At 48.2% G+C, this 27,665-nt stretch overlaps 1 protein-coding gene across 1 annotated transcript; it reads left to right on the top strand.

Annotated features, from left to right (window-relative positions):
• Positions 1-27,665, top strand: inavab (innate immunity activator b). Its single transcript, XM_064304118.1, has 10 exons — positions 1-529; positions 9,515-9,661; positions 12,025-12,158; positions 14,972-15,094; positions 15,756-16,030; positions 16,437-16,465; positions 17,343-17,634; positions 18,757-18,975; positions 19,911-21,150; positions 27,165-27,665. Exons 2-10 carry the CDS (start codon positions 9,607-9,609, stop codon positions 27,255-27,257), a joined length of 2,460 nt encoding a protein of 819 aa, XP_064160188.1. The 5' UTR covers positions 1-529; positions 9,515-9,606; the 3' UTR covers positions 27,258-27,665.

Here is a 27,665-nt window from a genome sequence, read left to right as displayed (position 1 = left end):
TCGTAAATTCACTGTTCTGCAAACATTGTCAGCAAGCCTATAGTACGTAGATCACTAAGCACCCAGCCGCTCGATGGAACAAATACAAAGGCTGAAATAAGTTTTGGGTGGTAGCGTCGCACTAAAAGCTAGACGGTGGGATATGATAGCGGGTAGGCCTACGTTTAAAAACTAAGTCTATAGTTACGTTTCCCTTTGATATACTCGAATCCCTGGCACCTGTCGGATCCAAACAGTTATATTGGGCTTTGGGTATTTAATCACGACCAAATATCAACACTTTCGTTGAAAAAAATGGTATTTAATTAAATGGAATCTTGAAATGAAAAATCAAACCGTGACTGAACTCCCCTCCGAGGTTGGCAGAATGGTACAGTCTTTGGACGAAGGTCCCAATTCCAAAACATTCGAAATGACCCGAATGGAAAACGTGGATGTCTGGCGGTTTGCTGGTGCTCAAGTGAGGACTTACGGAAAGTTCAGTTGATATTCTTATATCGTTCCCACATCGAAGCAATACGGAAAAAAGGTAAGGAAACGCCTAACTCATACTATTTCCCAGAAAAATACGGTAGGTTAGCCAGATAGTGGCGTTACAGGACAACATTAATCAAGAGAATATAGCCAACTGGATAGCTAGTTAGCTAGATGGCATATTTCATTTTCATCGAACTTTGCTCATTCATGGAATGTAACATTAGTCTTAAAACATCAAAGAAAGATACCCAAATATTTTGTATTTGGCTAAAACTGTTTTACCTGCTACTCCAAATATCGTACTGTTGTGAGAATGTGGCCAAGCTAATGAGCTAACAAACCTAAATTACGTATTTCACATAAACCGGTTAACTAGAGAGCACCCTGCCTGGTGATAGCGTCGTTGGAGCTCTTAAAAGACCGGCGTAAGCGCATTTTACTGTGACTAGTCTAAAAACCCCTGAGAAGTCAGCGTGTTCTTAGAAGGCTAACCTGACCACATCATATAGGTTAATAATGTCATACCAATATGATAATTTCCATATTAATATATTGATTGCCGCTTACTAAACGCATGCTGCGCAATTAAAAAAACAAAAACAACAAAAAAAAAAACACTGTTTTCAGGTATTATTTAGCAGTGTAAAACGATCAGAGTACGATCTGAGGAACTGCTCGTTAAGACCGGCGAACCATTTGTCATTTGGGAGCATTAAGCGTCGATGGGTTCCCCGCCGTTTAACTGTCCCCACGTCTTCTGTAGAGTTAACAGTTCTGCAGAAGTGCGAATTGTGGCTGCTTTTTGAATAGCCTGGAATATGCTACTCCAGCGTTGCCGCAAGTGTAACCAAACGGGGGTTGGGTGAGTTTGTCAGGACGTGGTTTGCCCGCAGAGACATACGCAGAGAGTATAATAACAACGTGTGGGACGGAAGCCTCTCTCCTTATTGGAATTGGTGGAACCTGAAAAATCCCTTGTCCTGTGTCTAACCCTGATTTGAACAGTCTGTACAGGAGTCAGTTAAAATAAAATAAAAATACACACACATTTAGGAATAACGCAGGAGACGTTTGCCCTGCTTCAGATAAATTGGTGTTTAGTGTTACAGCGTTATAAAAACTAATCGTTAATTGTAGTATTTGTTCATTCTTTTTCTGGATTGTACTAGTACTTGGACAACAATTTTGCTGCCGTTATTCAATCTGGGCATGACAGAACTCGTTCTAAAATTAATTATCAAAAGTTAATTTAAATAACTGCCAGACTGGTTTTTAATTAAGCTCTTAGTCCTTTGCAAATGTAGCAATGCAAGATGTTATCTTGGTAAATTTATGTCAATCTAATGTTATCTTCTCAAATTCTCATGACCGATAGAGGAGAACACCATGAAATATATTTGACTAGTACTTATGAATGAGCTCGTTCTCTTTTTCAGTGCACGAGTCCATTAATGGTGATCGTTTAGTGGGAGTTTTAACCAGGTGGAGTTTACCGTTCAAAGACATGTTCCCTAAACTCAAAGCCATGTTCACTCTTTTCCAGTTAGATGTGAGCCTCAGTGTTCAGCTAAGGACTCTTTCTCAGAGAATAGCCCATAGTTGTTGTCCATCATTTGTAAAAAAGTTGGTAGGAAAAGGCATTTTTGGAGAGGAATGGGTGTAGGCTTCCTGGAGTTCAGATCTTGGTCCAGTAATTTGCTTGTTGAACTGTTTGGTCAGATGGTCAACCAAAGGTTTTGCTGCTGATATCATAAGACACACGTAGACACTAAAAATCCCCTGGGCTTCTTTTCCTTGAAGACACAGCCTGTGTCTTATGTATTTATGAATGGAAAACTGACTTAATCTCCCTCTGTGTTTAACAGATGTTTCTTGCATAGTCAAGCAGTAGAGTAATGCTTTATTGAAGCTCTTCTTCTAGACCTCTGGTTCTATAGGGGTACCTGAAAAATATCCGAGGGGAGTTTATTGTGAACTTATTCATTCATTTGTGCATTGGTCTCTTAATTGTTGGTAATGTGCATGCAGTCACTGCCCTACACTGCTGTACAAAAGTAAATTGAGCAATTAACATGAACTGTACAATGATGAGTGCTTTCTGAAGGATTTGGACATGAACTGTACGATAATAAATAATAGGTGCTTTTGAAAGGGTCTTGAGTATAGTTATTGTATTTTACCTTCACCTTACCATCTCAGTGATAGCAAACTTATACTCTGATAGCAGAATTATCCCAGTCCCCCAGTGCAGTGTGGGTGATTGCCCCCCCACCTACTTCAGTGCAGTGTGGGTGATTGTCCCCGCCTTCAGCAGTGTGTGATGCCCCGGCCTACTTCAGTGCAGTGTGGGTGATTGTCCCCCCGGCCTACTTCAGTGCAGTGTGGGTGATTGCCCCCCCACCTACTTCAGTGCAGTGTGGGTGACTGTCCACATGTTGGATTTTGGCAGCTCACCAGATTCTGGTACTGGGCCTTATGTGAAGTTTTATCAAAAATACAGGGTTTCACTTGGAGTGCTAAGTAGCAGGATGTCCCGTTCGGGCGCTGTTTCGTGTGTCATCCTCATCCTGTTCCACCGTGGATCCACAGGAAGGCAGCGGTTGAAAGCTCAGCCGCAGCGCAGCCGCTGAGATGCATTCCGGGAGATCCCAGCCCTGCGGGCTCATGGGATAGGGTGGTGGCGCGGGGGGAACGTCCAGGAGCAGACACATCAGAGGACTCTCCGATCCGCGATCTGGCTCATCTGGCTCATTTGAAAAGCATTTCCTCTTAAGCCCGTGTCTCGCGAGCGAGCGGCCAGCTTTAGGTATGCGAGAGGAAGTCAGAGGGGAATGCTGAGGCAGAAGAGCCGTCCTGCCCCCAGGGGGATCTGAGACCTCTCCAAAACCGCCAGCTACTGGTACATTCCTTTAACGCAGGGGCAATTGGGGTAATTACGGCTAACGATGGAGCCGCGGAGGTAATGGGAGCTCACGTGGGAATTGGGAGATGAGAGCAGGTCTGCCCTGGAGGACCACAGAGCTTCCTGCTTGCCTCCGCGTGCGATGTCCAGTCAGTGTGCTGGGACTGCTGTGTGCTAGATGGGCTCTGTATGCCTTTGGCCAAAGGAGGACCCCCTCCCTGAGAGATTGGCCTGTGACCCCCCCCCCCCAGTACTGCTTGGACCTCCTCCCACCTTCCTCTTTGTCTGGGTAGATTCTTTTTGCCCCCAAGCAGTGACCTGTTGATCTGTTTTTTTTTTTTTTTTACTTAAAGGTAGGATTAGGGTTGATTAAACCATTCCAGTTTTAGAGGGCAGGAACTGCTCCAAGCTGTGCACAGTGTGTGTGTGTGTGTGTGTGTGTGTGTGTGTGTGTGTGTGTGTGTCTCTGTGTGTGTGTGTGTGTCTGTGGTGTGTGTGTGTGTGTGTGTGTGTGTGTCTCCACCAGGTGGGAGTTTTGCTGGGAATACACTGGATGTGTACTGACCCTGACCCGGAGCAAGATTTTTAGGTGCCCTCCAGGCCCTCGTCCCTCGTGGGGCTTTTTTTTTTTTTTTGTTGAGGGAGCAGAGGTGGAGCTCATATGGGACCCCCCTTTGGGTCAGCTACCACGCCAAGAGCGGCATCAGCGCTCAGAGAGCCGAAATAACGGCCCATTGCAGGACCAGCCGTCCGTTATGATCACACACAGACACGCCCAGCCTACTCAGGGTGAAGGGCTTTGGGGCGATTCGGCTGTTATCAAAAGCCTCAGTGATGACACGAGCAAGAATTCCTCTCTTTGCTAATCCCGTGGATCCTGGGGGATGTACACTGAATATGGGCTGCTCTCCCATTTAGGCGTTACAATTAGGCGGCCCGTCTGGTTTGGGCTGTCATTGGAAGGTTCGTGATCCAGAAATTCATCGGCTGGTATTAATAATCAATGTTTGACCGGCCATATTGCCTAGTACCTCACTGACATTATAGCACAAATCCAAACTGCCACTAGGTTTCCGCCTTCATGGAAGAAGTGGATGAGCACAACTATCAACTTATGCAGGAAAATTTTTTTTTACTCGTGTTGCAAAATCTTATGATTAAGCCGAGAGTATTAGTTTCTGTATTGCTTTGCTTGTGAGTCTGACTGGCGAAAATGATACATTAAAAATGTAAAGGTTAACTTGACTTGAGTATTTCTTTTCCTTTTTGAAAATGATATTTTCCATGTTAGTGTCCTCACTGCAGTGCAGTCATGTTGTGTTTTGGGTATTTTGGGTGTCTCTTTCCTCCAGAGATTGGGGGCTATTTCTAGGTCCTATGAGACAGGATGAATGAATGGAACTGACCTGAAGACCTGGTTCCTATAACTGTAATCATGGCCATGCTGCCTCATCATTTGTCAAAATGCAGGCTTTTGTAAAAAAAAAAAAAAAATCATAATGATTATGTAATGACCGTTTATATTTGAATTTGATGGAAGGTTACCATGAGGTTGTGATTTTTTTGAGATCATAACCTCATGGTTCACGGGTGGTCTTAACGAGAGACTTAACTTTGTGTAAGGATAAACTGGTGGCAAAGTTTTTAAACATCCTGGAAGCAGAAATTCCCAAGTGTCTATTTTAGACCATCATAATAGAGGGGAATAGAACAGGCTCGTGGCTTAAAGGCGGTTACTGGCTATAAAAAACCCAGTGGGAAGCATCAGTCAAATAAACCGGAAGACGCGCGACCAATGTTTTGAAATGAGTTTGAAGAATTTAGAGTGTGGTTTTTTTTAAAGACTCTAGTGTCTAAAAGGTATAATTGAGCTCAGGATGTGAATAAGAGTTTTTATATTCAGCTCACAGCAAAGCGGCCATGTGATAGCAGTGAAGCTAACCAGAGGTAAGTCTTTTATTATTTAATGCCTTTCACTTCACCTGCGGTACATGCGTACATTTCTGTTTGCATAAGAAACCAAAACGGTGTCTTCACGGCCAAAATAAAAGCCGTTAACTACAACGCGGGTTTGTTCCGGTAATGGTAGAAAAACAAAAACCCAAACTGACGACAGGCTTCTTACAACAAGGGAAACGGAAACATTGCTATTTCTGCTCGGGAATGAGTCCCGTCTTCCTGTGTGAGGCCGAGCTGTGCCTTTATTAAGTTGAGACAGTTTGAGAAATAACGCATATGGCAGTTGGCTTTTAAATCTTTCTGTTTGGTGTGGGCAAAAGTCAGTCGCCCGTCGCACTCTCTTCTCCTTATTTCATTTCTTTAAGCAGTGGCGCCTTTCCCTGTTACCTCGTTCCATGTGATGATGGGGTTTGACTACGTGTTAATGACTCCCTTTGGAAAAGTCTTCTTTTGTTTTGAAATATCCTCTTCAGTTTGAAAATGGAGTCAACGTTTACGTATTTCTGATCATGGAAAGTAGGGGTATTATTAATATTATTACTGTTGTTGTTTCATCATCATCATCATCATCGTCATCATAATCCCTCTAAATCCCTTTCTTCCACCCTACCCCTGGCCCACATCCACTAACTGCCGAATGAACCGCACATCCCAGCCAAATGGCTTCGCTTCAAACCACTGGTCAGACATGCGATATAGTTTTCTTTTTTGCCACAACTGTCAACCGTCTAAGTTATATATAAATAGCAGGCAAATGTCTTTTAAGAGGCGCATTTCTCAGAGTGGTTGTGAAATCAGAGCAGACGTGCAAGGCTGCTTTCTCAGGCGCGCGCTCTCTCTCAGTTATTTGCGACGTGGTCTCGTGCACCCCGGCTTGGGATGAGCGCTTGCGGAACTTGCACAGCTGCCATTCCTTGGCTCGAGGACTGCGCTGATTTGGGGGGGGTGTGGCCTGTATGCGAGCCATGTGGACGAGGAGCAGGTGGGGGGCGAATTGGTGCGCTTTGCCCGGACAGTCCCGCCGACATCTGTTTTCCGACATTTTTCCTTTTAATGTGCATGGTATTCGAATCTGGCCATGGATGTTTTAAAGATGTAGAGAATTCGCTAAATTCTCCCGGTGGAATATCCCAGCTCTGTCAGTACCAACGCTGCGTGCAAAAAAATTTAATTTTATTGGACAATTTGGATTTTGTTCTGCGCTCGTGTGGGACACTGCTTTGGAATAGTCCAGAAGCCATTCATTTGACTATAAAACAATTGTTCTATAAACCAGTCAGGTAGTGTAGCAGAAGTGACACTTCCGAAAAATACAAAAGGCATCTTGCCCGCCTGATATTAACGTGCGTACTTGTGCATTTTACTCACAGGGTTGCTAATGGTAAATGTCCGCATGCTCCTGCATTTTGAGCGAAGTTGCCTTTAAATAACCGGGCATTTTCCCTCGATTAAAAAACTGTAAAACAATATAAAGATACTGGGTAAGTGTTTACCTGCTTTTACGGAACTGTGTTTAGGAGAAAGGTTCCCTATACAGAATCTCGCTGCTGTCCTTGCTGTAAAGTACTGAGGCGTAAGCGCCTCCTTGCACGCGCCCCTTTTACGAGCGAGCCTGCTTATCTCACCTCTACCTTACGAACGGCGGAGGTAGCTCCACTGCGTAGCTGCGTGTCGGAGGACACAGTTGGAGAGACGATTGCATTCAGAGGTTCTGTCAGCATTAAGTGTTGCTTTATCATGTAAGTGTCCTTTAAAAATATTACGATTAAACTTGGAGTCACGCTGAAATATTAGCTTTTGCGCGCTGTGCTTCGGTTGAATGAAAGCAGTGTGTGCACACGTCGTTTCAGTGCGTTTCCTCCGTTTTGTCAGTGTGCAGTTCGCATTTTATGACTAGAAACCATTGGATGACAACCGTATTGGCTTTTTGTTGTTTTTTACTATGTCTTTACATTCCTCCTTTATTTATACATATAGCCTAAAATATAATACATGTTAATCTGCTTCGTGTGTGCGCGTGTCCACTTTTCGAAAGACCGGAAAAGTCGTCGGGAATTGGGAATTATGATGAAAATGGTATCTCGCGTATTATATTTATAATCACTATATCGACGCGTGGTTCCTCAGTTTGCAATGCTTGATTTGCACAAATATGTACAAACGCTTTAGTGGTACATGTTTCTCCCTGTAGTTGAAACGGACGCAACAGAATTTATTTCGAATCATGAGTTTCCTTCACTTGTCCCAGTCAGACTTCATGGTTTAGTAGATTTGATCAGAACCAGTGAACTCCTATCCAGGTGTGGATTTAGCATAGTTCGTGTCATTTCACGCGTACGATTTGATAAATAATGGCTAATTTTAAAGTACATTTTCGTGTCTTACTAGATACAATTAATCCACATTCGTATAGCATATAGGCTATGCAGCGGGCAATTTTTAAACCCGAGCTTAGCGTTATTTTCATGTAAAACCAGGCATGCGATGACGGGGAAGACTGAGTGAAAAATAAGCGGAGTGAAGTCCGTCCGTCTCCGCGCGCCTAATTTCTCTCGTCATTTTTTTTTTTACAGCCATTGTGATTAATTCAGGCTTATTCACCTGAAATGACGAATGCGACACAAACCTTTCTCGAGACGGGAAGCGTTCTAGACAGACAGTTAGGCCAGCGCATCTACCACGCGTGTGTCACGGTTATTTGGACATTATCTCCTGTTGTGTTTTGGTCTGGGTGGTGGTCTCTAAGATGATGTCATGGCTCGTCGCATCGCAGTGGTGCACAGATGATAACTGGGATAAGGGTTCAATTGTTCAAAGGGACCGAACCACAGATCAGTTACTGTGTTGCTGGACTCTCCGTGAAATCATGCACTCAGAAAGCCTGTTACTTGTGATCATTAAAATAATAGTAATGCCGTCTTAAGGTAATTTCTCATCTCTATTTATTACATTGAACACATTGATTGGATTGAACCCAGCATCTAGTTTGTATATAATTTGAGCTCAGTACATTAAAGCTTTTGAGCAGGCTTTCCTCAGATTATTTTCAAGTCTCTTTATGTATCAGGATCAAACTTTTTTTGAACAAAAATATTAGTTGATGTCTGCTCAGCCATCATTCAGAAACACTCTGCTATGACTGTGATTAAACAGTTTGCTGTTTTTTTTTTAACCTGTTGAGTGACTTAGGCTTTAGTTTGTTTCAAGGTGTATTGACAAAAACAAATTTTCTCTATCTGCTGTTCATTCGACCTGAAATGGAATGGAGAGCAAATGCCTGAATGCCTTCCTTCCCTGATCGGAAGGTGGCGGATCTCCCGCTGGCTCTTTCTGGCTGACTGCCTGATACCCAGTACCCATGTCTAACGTAGCTTCAGACCGCCGTGTCTCTGGGCTGCATCTCTGGAATGTTCCGTCCGTACCTGTGCACTTCCGTGTGCCGCGGCCTTGACTCAGAGCTGACACGACAAAAACGCACAAACACTCAGCTGCCCTTTGGGGACACGCTCACCTGCATTTGAATTGGGGGAGGGGGCCGGAAGGGGGGGGGGTGACTGTAGCTACTGTGGCCTGTTCAAAAGCACCCTGAGGTTAGCTGGAGAGAAGGGGGGGGGGGGGGGTTTGCCTTGGGTCTGGAGAGGAAGCAGTGAAATGGCTTCAACTTTGGCCCAGCTGAGCTATTGGTCACAGGCCTGAGTGACCTGTAAGCCACGCCCACTTCCTGTGGTGTAAGATTCCCAGGACTGCATCGGGATTCCTGATGATTGACACTTCATGCTCAGGCTTAAGCGCGTTCAGGCTGTCGTAGTAAACCTGCCGCTGAAAGTGTGTCAGAAACCTTTAAACTCACGGCAAATTCATTTTTACAACACCCTTTAAATCACTTTTTTTTTTCTTTGCAAAATGCTTGGAGGTATTAAGTGTTTATGAGGGTGTACTACCTGTACTACCTGTCATAGATGAACAAAAAGCCATCTACAAGTGTGCTGTCTGTCTAGACAACACTTTTTTGGTCTCATTTTTAAATTTATTTTTATATACAAATTTACATTGCTACATGTAACTATTATAGTAATGTTAAGCTTCTGCTGATGTAAGAACTCTCTAGAAGAACTAATTGAGTGCTTTATTTCAGAGAAACACTTTGGACGCTCTAAGCTGTGTTTTTGTTTACAGGGAGTCGTGAAACAAGGTGATTCCACCCCCCTCCCCCCATATCCACCTGCAGAAGAAGACCGACCCCCCCCCCCCCCCACCCAAACCTCAGCATGGACTGTAAGGAGGAGATCAGCGACACTGACAGCGGCATCATCCTGCAGTGTGGTGAGTTGGCAGTCTGTTGGGTGCTCAGGGCCTTTGGCCTGTTAGACACCGAGTGCTTTAAAAGGTGGCTAAGACAGGGGTGTCCTCCATCTTGGGGTGTCCTCCATCTTCCCCTGTGAGGGCTGGTGTGGGTGCAGGCGGCCTTCGTTCCACCCAAGCAGGTACGCACCTGATACCTATCGTACGTCGCTTTGGATAAAAGCGTCTGCCAAACTAATGTACTGTACTAGCCAAGGCCCTTAGCATGGGCTCTAGTGATTAATCAGGTGTGTCACTCTGTTTGGAATGAAAGCCTGCACCCATGCACCCCTGTCTGGGTAAGACTGAGGACCCCCCCCCCCCGGGCTAAAGTGAGGCCCTGTGCTCTCTCCCCTCCCCCCCGAATCTGTGCGTTACCTGTGAGTGGTCTGTGTCTTGGTCCTGACCCGCCCCCTCCGCTCCCCCCCTTCATGGATAGTCATCAGTAATGGGACAGCATGCTGAGACATTTTCAGCTCTCAGGGACGGCGTGCATAGAATTCCCAGCATGCCGAGCTGCACGTCGGTCAGTCATGTGGCCTGTGACTACGCCCAGTGTCTTCTGTGGGCTCACCCGGGACGGGGACTGTGCCAGACGGGCCCGGGTCTTCGCCTCATGCCTCCAGAGCTTAACTGGGACGGGCCGGGTCTTCGCCTCATGCCTCCAGAGCTTAACTGGGACGGTCGCGCTCTTTGCTTAAGCACAGTCTTTGGGACGGCCGCCTGTCTCCTCTTATTAAAATATGTCGTCGGGCTCCGCGTCTGTGTCCCCAGAGCGCAGGTTTTGCGTAGAACTGGGTGGTCTTTTATTTGCATGCGCGGTAATCCACCCAGGGTGTCACTCGCCTTCCGGAGCAACCGAAAGAAACTAGATCCGCCGCTGCAAGAAAGAGAGAGAGACAGAAGAAAGAAAGTGAGCTTTTGTTTTAGCTGAGGCTGTGACTCTCGCGCGCGGGGTGAGAAGGGCGGGCGGGGCGGTGTGATTAACCTCGCCGGGAGAGTCGGGCGACATTCCCCACCGCCGCACGTCACTCAGCTCAGTTCCCCGCGTCTCTCTCACAATGAGCGGATTAACACCGCCGAGCCGCTGCCTTTTCTCTTATTGTTGTCGTCTTTTCCGGCAGCGGTTACCGCTCGTAAAAAAAAAAAAAAGCTTCCTCTTTGTCTCGAGCGGCACCTCCGATGGCACTGAGGGTGTCGGCGCCTGTGTTTACCTGTGTTTACCTGTGTTTACTCACCTGCGGTGCCTCTGGGGCATGTGGCGCAGCCCCAGTCCCGCCCGCGGTCGTGACCGGACCTCGGGGTGAACCCCGGCGCTGTTATGGTAGCAGCGCGTCGGGAACGCCTGTGCGTTCTGAGGCACATAAACAAAAAAAAGCAGGAAACAAAGGCCAGAGTCGGTCAGGGACTCCCGCTGGCTCAGCGGTGCGTGCGCGCAGGATCAGGTGATGGAGCGGACTGGCGGCTGCAGGCCTGAGCGAGACCTGGGGTGACTGATCAGGCCTGAACACGTTCAGACCGAAGTGCCTGTGGAGTCCACAGGCTACTCAGTCACGCGAGTCACCCGACTGCACCCCTCAGAACTGCAGACCTTTTTTTAAAAACTGCGTTTTTTAATATTTATTTCGATTTTCTTTGTGATGTCGCACAGAGTTACACCCACACAGTTACACACACGCTCACAAAATTTAGGACGGAAATATCAAAACCTTATTTCCCCAATACGTTTGGGAAATTACCAAAAGCAGTGAAAAATCTAATTGTCATTAAAAATCAAGTGATTCACAGATGTACGATGGTATCTGTAATGAGCTGCCTTTGGTGTTCTGGCACTTGTTGTGGAGGTAGATCTGACTGCATTCCTGTTCTAGTTATTTATTTGAAAGTATTGAGAGAATTTGGTTTAAATTTCAGCAAACCTTTGCTGTTAGAAGAATGCCTGTGAGCGTGGCCTGGCCTGGCTGTGCTTTACCCTGGCCTGGTCTGGGTGTGTTACCCTGGCCTGGCCTGGCCTCGTCTGGGTGTGTGTTACCCTGGCCTGGCCTGGTCTGGGTGCGTTACCCTGGCCTGGTCTGGGTGTGTTACCCTGGCCTTGTCTGGGTATGTGTTACCCTGGCCTGGCCTGGTCTGGGTGTGTGCGACCCTGGTCTGGCCTGGCCTGGCTTGGCCTGGTCTGGCCATGCTTTACTCTGGCCTGGCCTGGCCTGGCTTGGCCTGGTCTGGGTGTGTGTTACCCTGGCTTGGCCTGGTCTGGGTGTGTGTTACCCTGGCCTGGTCTGGGCGAGATTCTGTGTGTTACCGTGATGGCGACAGTAGCGGTGATTGGTCCTTGCTGGTGTCCGCAGGCCCGGACAGCCCCTCCTCGCCCCTGAAGGACGTGAGTGGGCGGAGCCAGGCCGCCAGGCTGCGGCAGCAGGCCCTGCAGGACCGCCTGGGGGAGTGCCTGAGGGAGCTGAAGCACCTGTGCATCCGAGAGGCTGTGAGTCCCACACCTGCACCTGACCTACACCTGCACCTGCACCTATACCTGCAACTACACCTACACCCACACCTACACATGCACCTACACCTACACCTACACCTGACCTGCACCTGCACCTATACCCAGCCTACACCTGCAGCTACACCTACATGTGCACCTAAACCTCACCTACAGCTGACCTGCACCTGCACCTACACCTACACCTACACCTACACATGCACCTACACCTAAACCTCACCTACAGCTGACCTGCACCCAGCCTACACATGCGCCTACACCAGTGGTGTCAAACTCGTGCCATGGAGGGCCGTGTGTATGCAGGTTTTCATTCCAGCCTCAGATCTTGATTATATAATTAGTTAAATTATTTGCTGAATTAGGGATGCAGGTTTGTGCACAATGGTGACCCGACGTCTATGGTGACCCGCATTGTCTAAATAAAAATTTTCTTATATTCTGTGCTTCAATGCAGTTAAACGCATATGGCTGAATGAGTAATTGGACTCAATTAAGGCAGCATTAATTGGTTGGAATGAAAACCTGCATACACACGGCCCTCCATGGCACGAGTTTGACACCACTGGCCTACACCTACACCTGACCCACACATGCCCCTACGCCTATGTACCCCTAAACCCATATCCCCAACTACACCCATACCCAACCCATACCCCCCCATATCCCCACCTACACCCATACCCAACCCATACCCCCCATATCCCCACCTACACCCATACCCAACCCATACCCCCCCCATATCCCCACCTACACCCATACCCAACCCATACCCCCCCCATATCCCCACCTACACCCATACCCAACCCATACCCCCCCATATCCCCACCTACACCCATACCCAACCCATACCCCCCCATATCCCCACCTACACCCATACCCCCCCCCCACCCCATCCATTCTCCCAGGTTTGGAAGTGTTCCACAGAGAGCCCTCAGAACACACAGCATTTTTTCCACATCTTACACCCAGATTGCTCATCCCCCCCCCCCTCGCCTCCCTCCGGGCAAAAACTTTGCTCCTGTCTGACAAAAAATGTTGTTCTTCTGGCAAAGTCGTTTATCATCACTCATCATCAGTTGGCAGCACAGGGGCTTCAGTTCTTGGGTAACAACTCAGCCTCGCCGGGGAGCGAAATATCAGATCACTGAACCTGATCGCATTTTCACACCGACGCGATCGTGCCGAGGCTTGTCCAGGTGTGCAGGAATGAGGCCGTTCGGGGGCTTCTGCAGCCGAGGCCCGGGCCTGAGCCTTAGAGTTAGCGTCGTCTCTGCCTGTCCTTTTGGGGGGGCGACATAGCTCAGGAGGTAAGAGCGGTTGTCTGGCAGTCGGAGGGTTGCCGGTTCGATCCCCCGCCCTGGGCGCGTCGAAGTGTCCCTGAGCAAGACACCTAACCCCTAATTGCTCCCAACGAGCTGATTGGTACCTTGCATGGCAGCCTTTCACCGTTGGTGTGTGAGTGTGTGTGTGTGTGTGTGTGAATGGGTGAATGAGAGGCATCAATTGTAAAGCGCTTTGGATTAAAGCGCTATATAAATGCAATCCATTTTGCGTTCATTTACCTGTGATGCATCTACACAGAAAGGCGGGAGCGTGTCTTCTGCAAACGAAGGTTACATAACCTAATGTTGTTGTACACAATTAAGCAGCCATGATAAATCTGGTAGAGGCAGAGCTCTCATTGCTAACTTGTGAGGGTTAGTGGTGCTGTGGATGCTGCAGGAGGTGATGTGTTGGTAAATGAATGTGTGAAGGGCAGGTGAAGACATTCCTACCTGTTGTGAAAGGGGGGGGGGGGGGAACAGTAGGATTGCGCAAGCAGGATACCTGTGAGTAATGGCCGTGTCCTGACTTGTTACGATGTGCCCTGTAGAGTTAGTAAGAGATGCTAGATGTAACCGTTTCGTTTGGGGGGGGGGGGGGCGGCGCGCAGGGAGGGGAAGTTAATCTTATAGTCATCTGTAAATGCTGGGATTGGTGTTGATCTGTTGTGGGAAAGTCACCAAATGGTGTTACTGTATTGGCTTGTTCGATGCTGGAAAGTACAATGGAAATTCCCCGAAAACAGGAGGAAGTGCCTTTCCAAGCTTCTATTTACTGGCAGAGCATTATAATAAATATGTGAACTGGGGCAGTTCACCCGAAAGTGAAATTAAGGTATATTTCCACTCATCCGGATAGTTTCGTTGAAATCTCACAAGTTTACTGGATATCCACTGTTGCTCACCCTGATGCAACACACCTCAACAGTTTTTGTGGTGGCTCAAAGCACCAAAAATTTATTAAAAAAGGAAAGACAGCAACATCCCTTTTCAAATATAATGCCACGGTTACTCGCAGAAACATCCACAGACCTTGATGTGCATGGTTTCATCGAAACTACTTGCTGCTGAAAATCCAGGCTGTAAATCCAGGCAAAGTCTCAAACAGAGCATGCCAGTATTCTCGGGTGCTGCGTCAACACGCTGAAGCGATGTTTTAAAACCGCGCTGACCCCGCGCCCCAGAATCCCGCCGTGCTGTGGCTGAGGCTTCGTGCGGATGCACACAGCTGGCGTACTCTGGCATATTGAAAAGTTTGCGATTGTTACGTTTAAATGGAAGCTATTACTCGATTCCGCAGGGACTAGCAGTGCTCGTGTGGTGTGATGCGTGAGGAGGAACAGTGTAGTCCCTGTCACTCACAGAGAGGGCATTGATCTGCCCACCTTCGTGAACCCCCATCATGCTCTGCGTCCTAACTCCGCTGCGTTGGGCCTGTTTGATTGACGCGGCTCTCCGTCTCTCTCGCAGGAGCTGACCGGGCATTTGTCCTCGGACTACCCCCTGTTGCCCGGCGAGAAGCCGCCAGTCATCCGTCGGCGAGTCGGGACCGCCTTCCGGCTGGATGAGGAGAGCATTCTGCAGGGCGGAGAGGTACGGGGGCTCCCACCCGGGGAGCAGGGGCGAGGGGGCTGAGCTCTCCAGACTGGACTCGGACACGGACAACAGACTGTGGGAAACATTGCATTACATTGCTTTACATTACAAACACCAGTCAGACGCTCTTATCCGGAGCGACGCACAGTAGTGGAGAAAAGTGTTCATCTCAGGAATACAAATATTCTCTGTCAATAAGAAGGCACAGAGGCCCATTAATAATCAATATTAATCTCATAAACAGTAATGCGTATTGTGACTAAAGAAAGCACCATTGACAGATAATCTTTACGCAACTATAGCTATGTATGAATATAAGGGATATAAGGAAATCCAGAGAAAGAGAGATAAAGAGAGATAAAGGGGGTCAGGGGAGCCGTGGTGCGATCTGAAGAAGGGAGTCTTCAGTCCGTGTTGGAAGCTGGGCAGGGTTTCTGCTGCACTGACTGCAGTAATAACACGTTTAAAAAGACACACGTGAGCCTGCCGCTTATGTCACAAAGCCGGCTCTGCTGAGTCATCGCTGTTTCGTGTTCTCTTCGGGGCGTTTTTTACGAGGAAGTAGCATTTGCTTAAGCTCATAACAGGATGGAGTTCAGCTGGGTCTCACCTGGGCCTGTTCTCGTTCCCCCCCTGTCCCCCCCCGTCCCCCCCGTAGCACCCGGAACTGGGCCCCCTGGAGGCGGAGCTGGCGCTGCAGCTGCAGATTTACGAGGCGGCCCGCAGACTGTGCCATGAGGAACACCTGAGCCGGGCGGTGAGGCGCAGCCGGCTGCAGCAGTGCCAGGGCGCGCAGCGGAAGCTGCAGGAGCTGCAGGAGGCCGCCTTCCAGCTCCGGCTCCGCCTGGGGCGCGGCTCGCCCCGCCCGCCCCGCCCGCCCCGCCCCGATAGGCTCCCGGGTGAGGTCACTTCCTGCGTGATGCTCGGAACAATGCGAGGGCGGGTTTCTGGGGAGAGAAATTTTTGGCTGGTCACGTCACTCAAGACTGTGCCACGTTGCTCACGTTGGGTTCCACATTAAACTGTTAAACTGAATTTTATGTCATTATTAAATAACATTATTATTACAACGTTATCATAACTTGGTACAGTGTCCATTTATGCGGCTGGATGTTTCCTGAAGCAATTCAGGTTGAGTACCTTGTTCAAGGGTACGACGACAGTGTCATATTTGTGAATCGAAATTGCAAATTGTTACAGCCCTGCTGCGTTTACTAACTCGTTTTTGTTTTCAATTGTGAATCAGCGTTGTTAGCTAAATACTGAATCATTAATAAGTTGAGGAATTGAAGGCTCGCGTGAGGATGAGAGTCTGGTCTTGTTCAATCTGGCACTTCAGATACACCTCTGTCAACTCACTGAGGATAGGTGAGAGATGCTTACACATTACATTACACTACACTACATTACATTACACTGCATTACATTAATTACACTACATTACATTACATTACATTACAATACACTGCATTACATTACACTACATTACATTACACTGCATTACACTACATTACATTAATTACACTACACTACATTATATTACATTACACTGCATTACATTAATTACACTACATTACATTACACTGCACTACAGTAGATTATATCATATTGGATTACATTACATTACACTACATTACATTAGATCATATTGGTTTGCATTACGTTACACTACATTACATTACATAATTTTAGATTACATTACCTTATAGTACATTACATTACGGGTTCCCATCGGAAACAATAAACTGAAACAAATAAGACAAAAGAAAGTAGAACCCAGGACTGCTTTTCAGCATGCTGCTGGGATGCGCTGGCCAACTTTTTCAGTTGACCAGTTTCATTCTTAGTGTTATGTTCTCAGATAAACAAAACTGAAACTAAATGAAACGAAAATCAAAACGCACTGTGAGCTCCTGGTCTCGGCCCTGAACTGGGGAGAGGAACACACCGTTAAGCACCTGGGCTGATTAGTTAAAGCAGCAGGTGTGTGTGCTCTCTCCACCAGCCGGCGCAGCCAATATGGTTCAGCGCTGGACCGAATGCTACAAGTACATTACATCATATTAGATGAAATTATATTACATTACACTACATTATGCTACATTACTTTATATTACATTACATTCACTGTGCATGAAGGCTAGTGGGCTGTTCAAATAAAAACATAAAGATTCTGCTCGCTCTCCATTTCTCGGTCCCTGGTTTTCTCGGGTAGAAGGTGAAAAGGGTTGCGAATCGTGAGGAGTGACCTCTTTCCTCTTTTCAGAAGAGGTGCCGAGCCAGGGTTCAGACCGAAGCCTGGAGGCCTCTCCGGTGCCTGACCCCCTCCAACCTGCTCCAGGGTCCCCCCCGCGCCTCCTGCACGCCCCATGGTACCCCCCCCTACAGGTCCTGGAGGAGCTGACGCCCTGTCACAGCCCCAGCCTGGATTACGACAAGCCCCCCATCCAGAACTCTCCGTGGACCGAGTCCAGTCTGGACCAGCCCTACCAGAAACCAAAGAAGAAGAGCCGCTCGGCCTGCAGCAGCCACACCAGGTAAACGCTGCCGTTCCCCCTCCCAGTGTGATAACGTGTAAATCAGGATCCGGCACTGCGACAAAACCAGGTGTGTGTGTGTGGGTGGGTGTGTCCCTGTGTGTGTGTGTGTGCGCGCGCCTGTGTGTGTGTGTGCCCCTGTGTGTGTGTATGTGTGTAGGTGTGCCCCTGTGTGTATGTGTATGTGCATGTGTGTGTCTGTGTGGGCCTGTGTGTATGTGTATGTGCATGTGTGTGTCTGTGTGGGCCTGTGTGTGTGTGTGTGTGTGTGTGTGGGTGGGTGTGTCCCTGTGTGTGTGTGTGTGTGTGTGTGTGTGGCCCCTGTGTGTGTGTGTGTGTGTATGTGCGTGTGTGTCTGTGTGTGTGTGTGTGTGTCTGTGTGAGCCTGTGTGTGTGTGTGGGTGTGTGTGTGAAAAAGACTGAAAACCACAATTATTTGAGTCTAATGCCAGCTTTGCCATCAGAAATGAGCAACAAACAGGTTTGGGATGAGCGAGTTCCTTGAAGTGGTTTCATTATGCTGGGTGTTGCGTTACACCTTCTGATTTCACAGAAGATATAGAAGGATAAAATGTTTTTTTTTTCCTGTCCCGGACTGTTGATTCCTTAGGATTGAACACGTGGGCTGTTTCAACATTCTCTCTAGTGGAACAAATCCGTCCCACTCCTTTGGACATGGCACCCAAAATGCAAGATTACAGTTCAGAGTTTTGGCTTGTTGTCTGGCTATTTTTTTCTTGGTAATTTTATTGACCTGCTAAAGCAAAACCCCTGTATTGTAAGCAGCTCATCCAACTATTTTTAATTCTTGATACACGGGGTGCCTAGGGGTGTTTAGCTGGATGAGGTGTATAGCTTCATCATCTTTGTTTTCAAATGCAGACTCAAAGTGGAATTTTTGAAGAGTCTTATCCTAAAAAAATCTTGGGTCTCGTACGTTGTGTGGAAAACTAGAAGCAGGAACATGAATCTGAGCGTAAAGTACTTAAATGCACACAAGTTCCCGTCGTGTGGAAGTACATCCTGGGTCACATTCTCTCAAGCTGACATCCCTCTGGTCTTCCTCTCAACCTCCCCTCCTCTTCCTCATGTTTCCGTATCGTTTTTTCCCTCCATGTTTAGCAGCCCGATGGTGACCCCCACGGTCACCCCCACGGTCACCCCCACGGTCACCCCGATGTCCACCCCCGCGTCGACCCCAGTGGACTCCCCGTTCGGAAGCTCCGCCCACCCGTTGCACTTGACTCCAATCAAGGGCCTGGAGCTACGCCACGCCCAGTCCCACAGCGCCCCCTGTACCCCGGAGCTGCAGCTACGCCGGCAGCAATCGCAGTCTTTCAGGTCGGCGTTGCCATGGTTACCAGCGTTACCCACTAGCCCTCATGCACAGCAGCAGTTTTTGGTGTTCTTGACACTGACTCCTGCTGTGGCTTTTGTCCAGAGGTTATGAAATATCTAAATAAATATATATTTTTTAATCTAAAAGGAAAAAGCTGCAGTATCAGTTGAATTTTTCAGATAAACACATCCTTGGATAGAATCAGCTTACAGTTGAGGTAGCAAAAACATTAGTGGTTTTACAAAGTCAGGTTGGCACTAAACTGTTAAAGTGTTTTGAAATCCTTAAACTACTGGTAACTAGGCAACTGAGGTTCCACCAGTTCAGGGGGATTGAATTACCAGTCTTTCTGCAGCACCTTTCTCAGCTGATGAATCGTTACATTATTTGTATTCTTCATTCGAGGATTTGTATTCAGCTCTGAAGGGTAGAAATCCTGCAGGTTTCCTTCTTTTATAGCAGCCTGTCGATGTCACCTCCTCTTTCTAGAGTCTTTGCTGCCTGCAGGATCTGACCTCTGACCTCGCGGACAAAATGTTGTTTAAATAACTAAAATCCACAGTTCTCCCAGTCTTTTCCCTTATCATATTCACAGATTAATTAATTTAGCTTTGATGGACATTGTTTTTGGTTGAAAGTTAGAATATTTGTCTTTAATATTAGCTCCTCTCTTAAATTTAGCAACCTTTATGCCTTTATAGCTCCTCTTCCGCTACAGCTTACTAGCTAGCTAACTAGCTTAGCGTATGCAGATTTGGTTGAAATCACAACGGCTAAATGCTTCATTACATTTTGCAACGCTGAATGTAATTTCAGTTGAGTCATACAGCACAAAACACTCAGACTTGTGTAACGCTGGGTAATCTGTATTAAATGATTTAAGGCTCATCTCTTAGTAACGCTTAATGAAATGAAAATGTGACGTTTCTTCCGGCAGGCTGCCCAGCAGAGAGCTGTCCCATGAGTCCGGTCAGCCCCGGGGACGGTCGCGGCTGGCGAGGAGACGGATCGTGGAATTTGGGGAGGCGCCGGGGGAACGTGGCCCCCTGCAGGTGGGGCTGGGAGGTATGCTGTACCCGTCCAGCTCGGAGGACAGCTGCTCTGAACACTCGGCTCCCTCCTACGCCAGCTCTCCCTGCTGCGACTTCCCCGTGGAGCTGACCGACCCGCGGCTGCCCCAGTACGGGTACCCCAACGATGGGCCCCACAGTGGGCCCCGGCCCAACGATGGGCCCCACAGTGGGCCCCGGCCCTACGATGGGCCCCACAGCAGAGCCCTTCCCTACGATGGGCCCAACGATGGGTCCCACAGTGGGCCCCGGCCCTACGATGGGCCCCACAGCAGAGCCCTTCCCTACAATGGGCCCCACGGTGGGCCCCTGCCCTATGATGGGCCCCACAGCAGAGCCCTGCCCTACGATGGGCCCCACGGTGGGCCCCTGCCCTACGATGGGCCCCACGGTGGGCCCCTGCCCTACGATGGGCCCCACAGCAGAGCCTACACTGGCCCCCATGGAGGGCCCCTTCCCTACGATGGGCCCCACAGCAGAGCCTACACTGGCCCCCATGGAGGACCCCTCCCCTACGATGGGCCCCACAGCAGAGCCTACACTGGCCCCCATGGCGGGCCCCTCCCTTACGATGGGCCCCACAGCAGAGCCCTCCCGTACGATAGGCCCCATGGGGGGCCCCTGACCTACACTGGCACCTTCTACAAGAACCCCATGCACCAGTCCAGCCCCAGTTTTTACGGGGGGTACATTGAGGACAACAGGGGGTACCCTCCCGAGATGGACATCAGAAGACTGTACTTGGGCCCTCCACCACCCTCCGGCCCCGCTGGCCCCCCGGGCCGATATGAGCACTGGTACGAGGAAGCACCCCAACGGCCAATGCTCAGGGCCCTGCCCCCCCACATTCGGCTGTCCCGAGCCCCCTCCCTTAGAGAGCACCCCCCTCACCCCCAGGGCAGGGGTCTTCCGTGCGATCCGGTGTCCGATGGGCTGAAGTCCTGGCAGCAGCGCGGCCAGCAGGGGGCGCCACCGCGGCCCCGGTCGCTCGATCGTCAGGGCGCGGTCCGCGTGCGGAGCGTCCAGGAGCGGGAATCTCCCCTCGCCCATCCCCCCCGGCAACATCGCCAACCGCAGCAGCAACCGCCGCACAGGTACCAGGAACAGGTAAACAAAACCTGCTCATTATATTAACAACATAAAATAAACTGATCTGTGATTTTCCTCTCTGACAACCATTTTTCATTTTACTCTCCCATCTTCGTTGCGTCACAAACGTGCTGTGTGACGTATCCTACAACGAGTGAGAGTACTAATGTGTAAGGAGCCCTTGAATGAGAACAAAAGATTAAAAAATGGAAAATTAACAGAATTTTCACGTGAGTGTGAATACTGAGGTGTGTTTTCTTGTGTTAGGCACAAAGTATTTGAAATTCAATTTTCGATTACGTTTTGGACAAACCCAGTCATAGACATTTTAAACCCAAAGCCTGTGCCCAGAGCTGATGTTGAAGTATAAACTGCACACAAAACTGCTGTCTGGTGGGTTTATTTTTGTTCTGGACATAAAGGTTCTTTAAAATGCCGCCATAACAGTGTTTGCAATTTGATGCCTATTTTTGACTTGCCGCAGTTATGCCTGAGGGGAAGGATGCAGACTGTTTTATTGTTACAAAACAATATTTAAAAAATGGTGGAGAGTTTTATTGGGTGGGGTGCTCTTTTAGGGCAGGGGATTGTGGGTAGTTCCGAGGTCCCAGAGGTATCTGGAGCGAAGCACACCTGCGTCTTCTTTTCAGTTGGTTTCCATGGTTTCGGGCAGTATGGTTCAGACAGAGTAGAGAAAGGTAAATTCCGCACAGACGTTAGGCAGTACTTTTTCACACGGGGAGTTGTCACTGTGTGGAATAGCTTGCCAGATCATGTAGTAGAGGCAGGAAACACTGGCGGTTTTCAAGACCAGGCTTGATACGGTGCCAGATGCTCTCCAGTTTCACAGGTAAACCGCGCGCTAGGTAGGCTTCAGTGGCAGTAAAGTGGCAGGCATTGTTGGTTGGGCTGAATGGCCTGCTCTCGTCATTATATTATGTGCAGTAAGCCAGCACGCCCAGGTGTACAGGTGTGGCGGTGCATGTGTGGCTTAGTGGTTTAGCAGCTTTACCTGTGTTTGAGTCCTGGGTGAGATGCACTCACGACAGGCAAAACATAAGCTGTGAAAGTTGCTCTTGCGTATCCTCGCTATGCAGTGAACGGTTCAAGACTTGGTCTGAATAGCGATGTATCTTCTGAGCCTTTTTACGAGCCTGAACCAGCGAACGCACGTCCTTTTTAGGGATCTCAGAGGGCGTCTGGCCTTATCCCAGGATCCATCACACCTGGAGACTCGCTGCATATGAATCACCTGGAACTGACAGGTTCACGATAAAACAGAAACGCACGTGCCCAGCAGTCCTTTCAGAACTGAGGGGGCGCAGCCGGGTCGATGTTTTGGAGCGCGTCAGGCGTTAGCATTGTCGGTCCTTTGTGTTCGCTGTCGAGGGTAATCGCAGGGCTGTCCGGATCATTGTGTCTTTAGGAAAGCTGGGATGTTTGGAAACTCCCTGGAGGCCGTGGCGTTTTTATGCTGGTGTGTTATCTGACGGCGAGGCTGTGTACACACAGTATCAGGAGGCATATCTGGGTTTCCAGCGCTTTGCTTCCTCAGTGGACAGGATCCAGCATGCACTTCTGCAGACCGCATCATGGAGTGACAGAACGTCATTCGAGCGATTGTGTCATAATGCGTAATTTATGATCGCTAACCACATGGGGCATTTTTGTTTTTTGGGTGGGGGAGTTGAGAGACTTTGAACCGCAGTATGAGTCGTTCAGTAGTCATCAAACCAAACCACAGAGGTTCTGATGGTTGCTGCTGAAGCGGAAACCCCAGTTTACACGGAAGTCTCTATTAATTTATTCACCTATTCGTTGTTTTCCTTCAAATGTTGTGGAAGAATATTGTGTGGCGCATTCATGCCAAAAATTTGCTTGGCAGTTAAAGTCATTAAATCCATAAATGCCTTTGAAGTAGTCATCTGTCAGCATAGATTAATGACATTAATCTATGTAAAAATAATTCATTTATGTAAATATTATACATATGTAGCAATGACACCAGCATCTTTATGCTGATAATGTTTTGTGTTGATGATTATTGCATTGTAATATTGTGTGTGTGTGTGTATACATTTGTAACAAAAGCCCTTCTAGGGACAAACATTGTGAATTTCCTTGTGCTGTCAATGTTATGATATATAACATCAGTCTATTTGTTAAATACTCTGTGTATCAGTCCCTATTCACATAAATATTTTAAAAATATAACATAGGCTACACATACCGAATCTAAAGCAAAGCTGGAAAGCAGAAACTGCGTAGCTGACGAACGGCTGTGGCATTAATACCATGTGACTCTCGGGTATGCGCTGCTGGTAATGGTGCCTGACTGTGGGGTCTGTGGCCAGAGATGCACTGCAGCATTCCAGGGTTTATTGGCTCGTGAGTGTGAGAGAGAGAGCTCTGAAAAAAGCAGGGTCATGTGACTGTAACCAGGTCATGTGACCATAAACCAGGACCTGTGGGAGACTTAGGCCAAGTGGCTACATTCCCCCTCCTGCTGGTGCCGCCTCAGCAACAATGGATGTGTTGACAGGCTTAAAAAAAAAAAAAAGGTCAGCGGCTACATTTATTAGCCAGTATTTTTTTTTTTGGAACAGGCATCCATTATCCTAGCTTTGTGTCTTCCTGTTGAAATCACATTCGTCCCCTGTGACAGAGCAAACGAGCCAGAAGGGTGGCGGTGTTAGCGTGACGGTTAGGGGACTAGGGCTTGCGATTTTGAGACGGCTAGTTTGCTTCCCTGCTGGGCCACTGATATTGTACCTGAATTGCTTCAGTGAAATGTAGAGCCGTGTTTGATGGCCTGTAGGTTAAAATATGAGCTGTGTTAACCCGCACTGGATAAGAGCATCTGCTTACTGCCAGAATGTAATGAAATGTTGTTTCATTCTCGCCTGGTGGTGTGTCAGTCACCAGCTTTACACACACACACACACACACACACACACACACACACTCTCTCACACACACACACACACACACACACACTCACACACACACACACACACACACACACACTCACACACACACACACACACTCACACACACACACACACACACACACACACACACACACACACACAGAGGTCATGTTGATGTGGTGTTGATAGGACTCTGTGTGCTGACTGTGGAGCCTGAGTGTGTAAAGCAGGGCTGCCCAACCCTGTCCCTGGAGATCTACCTTCCTGTAGGTTTTCACTCCAACCCTAACAAAGCACACCTCATTCAACAGCTAGAGCAGGCCTGCCTAACCCTGTACCTGGAGATCTACCATCCTGTAGGTTTCCACTCCTGCTCTAACAAAGCACACCTCATTCAGCAGCTAGTCACAGAGCTGCTAATTAGCAGAATCAGGTGTGCCACATCAGGGTTGAAATGAAAACCTGCAGGATGGTAGCTCTCCGGGGACAGGGTCAGGCAGCCCTGGTACAAAAGGGAATTGGGAGTTTCTCTCTTTCTGTAACACGGCGAGTCACAGTGTGACACACCCGCCTCTCCCTCCCGGCCGTCCCAAACCCCACCTCCTCTGAGTAAATCTGAGGAGAGATTCAGCTGCCCTACAGCTGCCCTACCCTACGGCTGCCCTACAGCTGCCCTACCCTACGGCTGCCCTACAGCTGCCCTACCCTACAGCTGCCCTACAGTTGCCCGTGAAGATTCCGCTGCCTCTCAGTTGAGCGCAAAGCCACCAGAGTGAGGCGGGCGGCCATGTTGGGGCGGCCATGTTTGGGCGGCAGTGTAGTACAGTGGGTAAGGAGCTGGTCTTGCAACTTAAAAGGTCACAGGTTGGATCCCCTTGAGCAAGGTACTTAACCTGCACTGCTTCAGTATTTATCCAGCTGTATAAATGGATGCAGTGTAAGTGCTGTGTGTAGAAGTTGTGCAAGTCGCTCTGGATAAGAGTAATGTAATGCAATGAGTGAGTCAGAAATCTCTCCACCCACAGTACTGACCTCTTGGGTGTGTCTGAGACTCTTTTTTGCTGTTGGCTGTAAAATGTCTTCCTTTTCAAGGCTTGACTTGTGCAGTGGCTCACACAATGGCTTAATTTTAAACGCGCTCCTTCTGCCTCAGCCACGAACCGCACAGAACAGTGGGAGCATGTCTGGGCGCACAGAGAACAGAACGCGCTCGTGTTTCAGATGGCCGTGATAGTCACAGAAATGCTCACAGTTGTGCAACTGCAAAGGACTTGCCTACCGGCTCAGTTTTCAGTGTAACTGATGGACAGTTGCAAAGTAAAATAATGTTGACTGATACAGACCACTGTCTTTATCTCTAAATGTACAACACCATGACCATCTTTACTGATCTGAAGGTTTCGGTTCTAGATTAAGCTCAATAATGCAGATTTAAAACATAATTTTTTTTTGTTACCCTTTCTTAAACTTTTTTGAATTCTCAGTGGAAATAAGTCCAACATCCTGGAGACTTCAGTTTTGGGTCACCAGCAGGTCCTGTCTGGAGCTGTGTGTTCTGTGGACCCAGTGAAAGTCCGTAAAGTAAGCATTGAGCATATGCTCTTATCCTGAGTCACTTCAAAACTTTTTGTACATGCAATCCATTTATACCGCTGGATATTTACCAAATCAAGACCAGGTTAAAACCTAGTATATGGCTGGACCTAACGCACGTGATCCGGCCGACCAATGGTGTAACTTCCTCACTCAGTTAGTCAGTCAGTTAGTCACTCACAGACATTTGCGTTTGTAGGGCTGGCCCCACTGTTGCAGTCCAGGCAAAAATTCAGGTCCGCTAGCCGGCTCATGGGTGTACATCGACAACACCCTGCGAGGGAATCGATTTTGCAACCTCACCCTAACCCTAACCACTCTGCTGCACTGCTATTGTGGGATTTCACACCAGAATGTTCTGCCCTCACCTTCCTCTACTTGTGGTTTTTTTTTTTTTTTTTTTTTTAAATGTTGTGTCGCTTTTAACTTCAGCCACTACCCCCCAATCACATTCCTGCAGCTGTGTCTTCTTCAGATGGTAACATGGCCGCTTCTAAATGTTTTCGTGCGGGCTCCAGTATTTTCAACAGGTGTCGAAATACAAAATCTGTCCCCCCCTATACACACACACACACACGCACACACACGCTAGCTCACACGCTCACTCACTCATGTGGTTACTTCCAATCCAATCTGTCCTGCTTCACTGACTGGCTGCTGAGTGACGGTCCTTTCATCCTCTCCCTTGTGGGTTCCCACCGCTGATTGTTTTCACAGCGTGTGCTGTTAGTGGGCGGTCCCTGTGTCGGCTAATCTATCCTCCCCTCACTGTGATTGGCCACAGCTGTGTTTACCCAGTGTCAATCAGCCAACATCAAAGGAGTGACATGCTTTAGCCCTGGGCGAGGCTGCATTCCCCATACATCATGTTGCATACATCACGGCCTCCTCCTCCTTCCATATTTAAAGCTCACCTTGTTGCCAAAGCATTGATTTAATGTGTGCTTGAAAACTCCTCGTAGTCACTTGCCATAGGGTTTGTTGTCAAATACTTATTTTCCAGGAAAAGTTCCATCATTTTAAATGATGATCACGAAACAAACTACTGATGAATTTTCATAACACCCCTAAATGCCCAGGGCATTGTCCTGTCTTTAAAAATGTCTTTAAGGTTCCTGAGTGAAGGGTTCATAGGCCATGCTGTGCCTTTGAAATATCAAATGAACCTGCCCTAGGCAAGACTGCGGGGGGGGGGGCTTATGTAACTATCTGAATCGGGGGTGGATGATTCTCAACTGATTACAAGTGTTCAATTTTCTCCTTTCCACCCCATGATTAGTGCCCCCCGCCCCCCATTCAGACGACACCCTAGGTGACCTCCGAGCAACGGCCCCCGGCTGCAGGCTTTGGGTTTAGTGGCCCCCGACTCCTCCTCTCCTGCTCTGCTGTGCCACATTGCCACATTAATGCCCTGGCTAAACGCACACCTGAAGAGTTTTAAACTCAGACCCCAGGGTGTCTCTCACCGTGTCCCATCTCTCTCTCTCTCTCCCTCCCTCTCTTCCGCAGGGCCGCCCCAGGCAGATCCTCCAGAGGGGCCCCGATGGAGCCCCGGTGCAGTGGTTCACGCAGGAGGACTCGGAGATCGCCAGCCAGGTGTAGCTGAGCGCAGGCCGGGCCCCAGGCTGGCGTTTCCCTCGTCCTGGAGGAGCTCGTCTATTTATTCGATTTGCGCCGCTGCTCTCCTGATGGGGGGGGGGGGGGTCTTGCCTTAAATGTGGATCATTGGGTTGTGGAGTGGCTGTCCCGTCTCGGGTGCAACAATGTATGGCCAACGTGACTGTTATTCTGTTTTGTTTTGATTTGTTTTTTACTGTGAAAAAAGAAAATGCTGATGTTTTTTTAAACTGAAAATGATTAATGGAAATTACTATTGTGATTTTATTTTGAAACCATGTTTTGATTATAAAGAGATTTCAAATATTGTACAGAAAAAAATATATATTTATATATGTATGTGTGTGGATTTTTCTGCAATATTGAATAAAGTGGTAATTCCAAGGCCATTTA

This window comes from Anguilla rostrata, chromosome 13, assembly GCF_018555375.3.
Source record: "Anguilla rostrata isolate EN2019 chromosome 13, ASM1855537v3, whole genome shotgun sequence".
In the NCBI taxonomy this organism is placed as follows: Eukaryota; Metazoa; Chordata; class Actinopteri; order Anguilliformes; family Anguillidae; genus Anguilla; species Anguilla rostrata.
The sequence above is the reverse complement of the archived record's forward strand: the minus strand, read 5'-3'. Positions and strand labels throughout refer to the sequence as shown.

Coding starts and splice junctions, on each gene's coding strand:
- inavab (XM_064304118.1), top strand. CDS start 9,607: ATGGACTGTAAGGAGGAGATCAGCGACACTGACAGCGGCATCATCCTG. Junction 9,662..12,024: donor CGGCATCATCCTGCAGTGTG/GTGAGTTGGCAG, acceptor TGGTGTCCGCAG/GCCCGGACAGCCCCTCCTCG. Junction 12,159..14,971: donor ACCTGTGCATCCGAGAGGCT/GTGAGTCCCACA, acceptor TCTCTCTCGCAG/GAGCTGACCGGGCATTTGTC.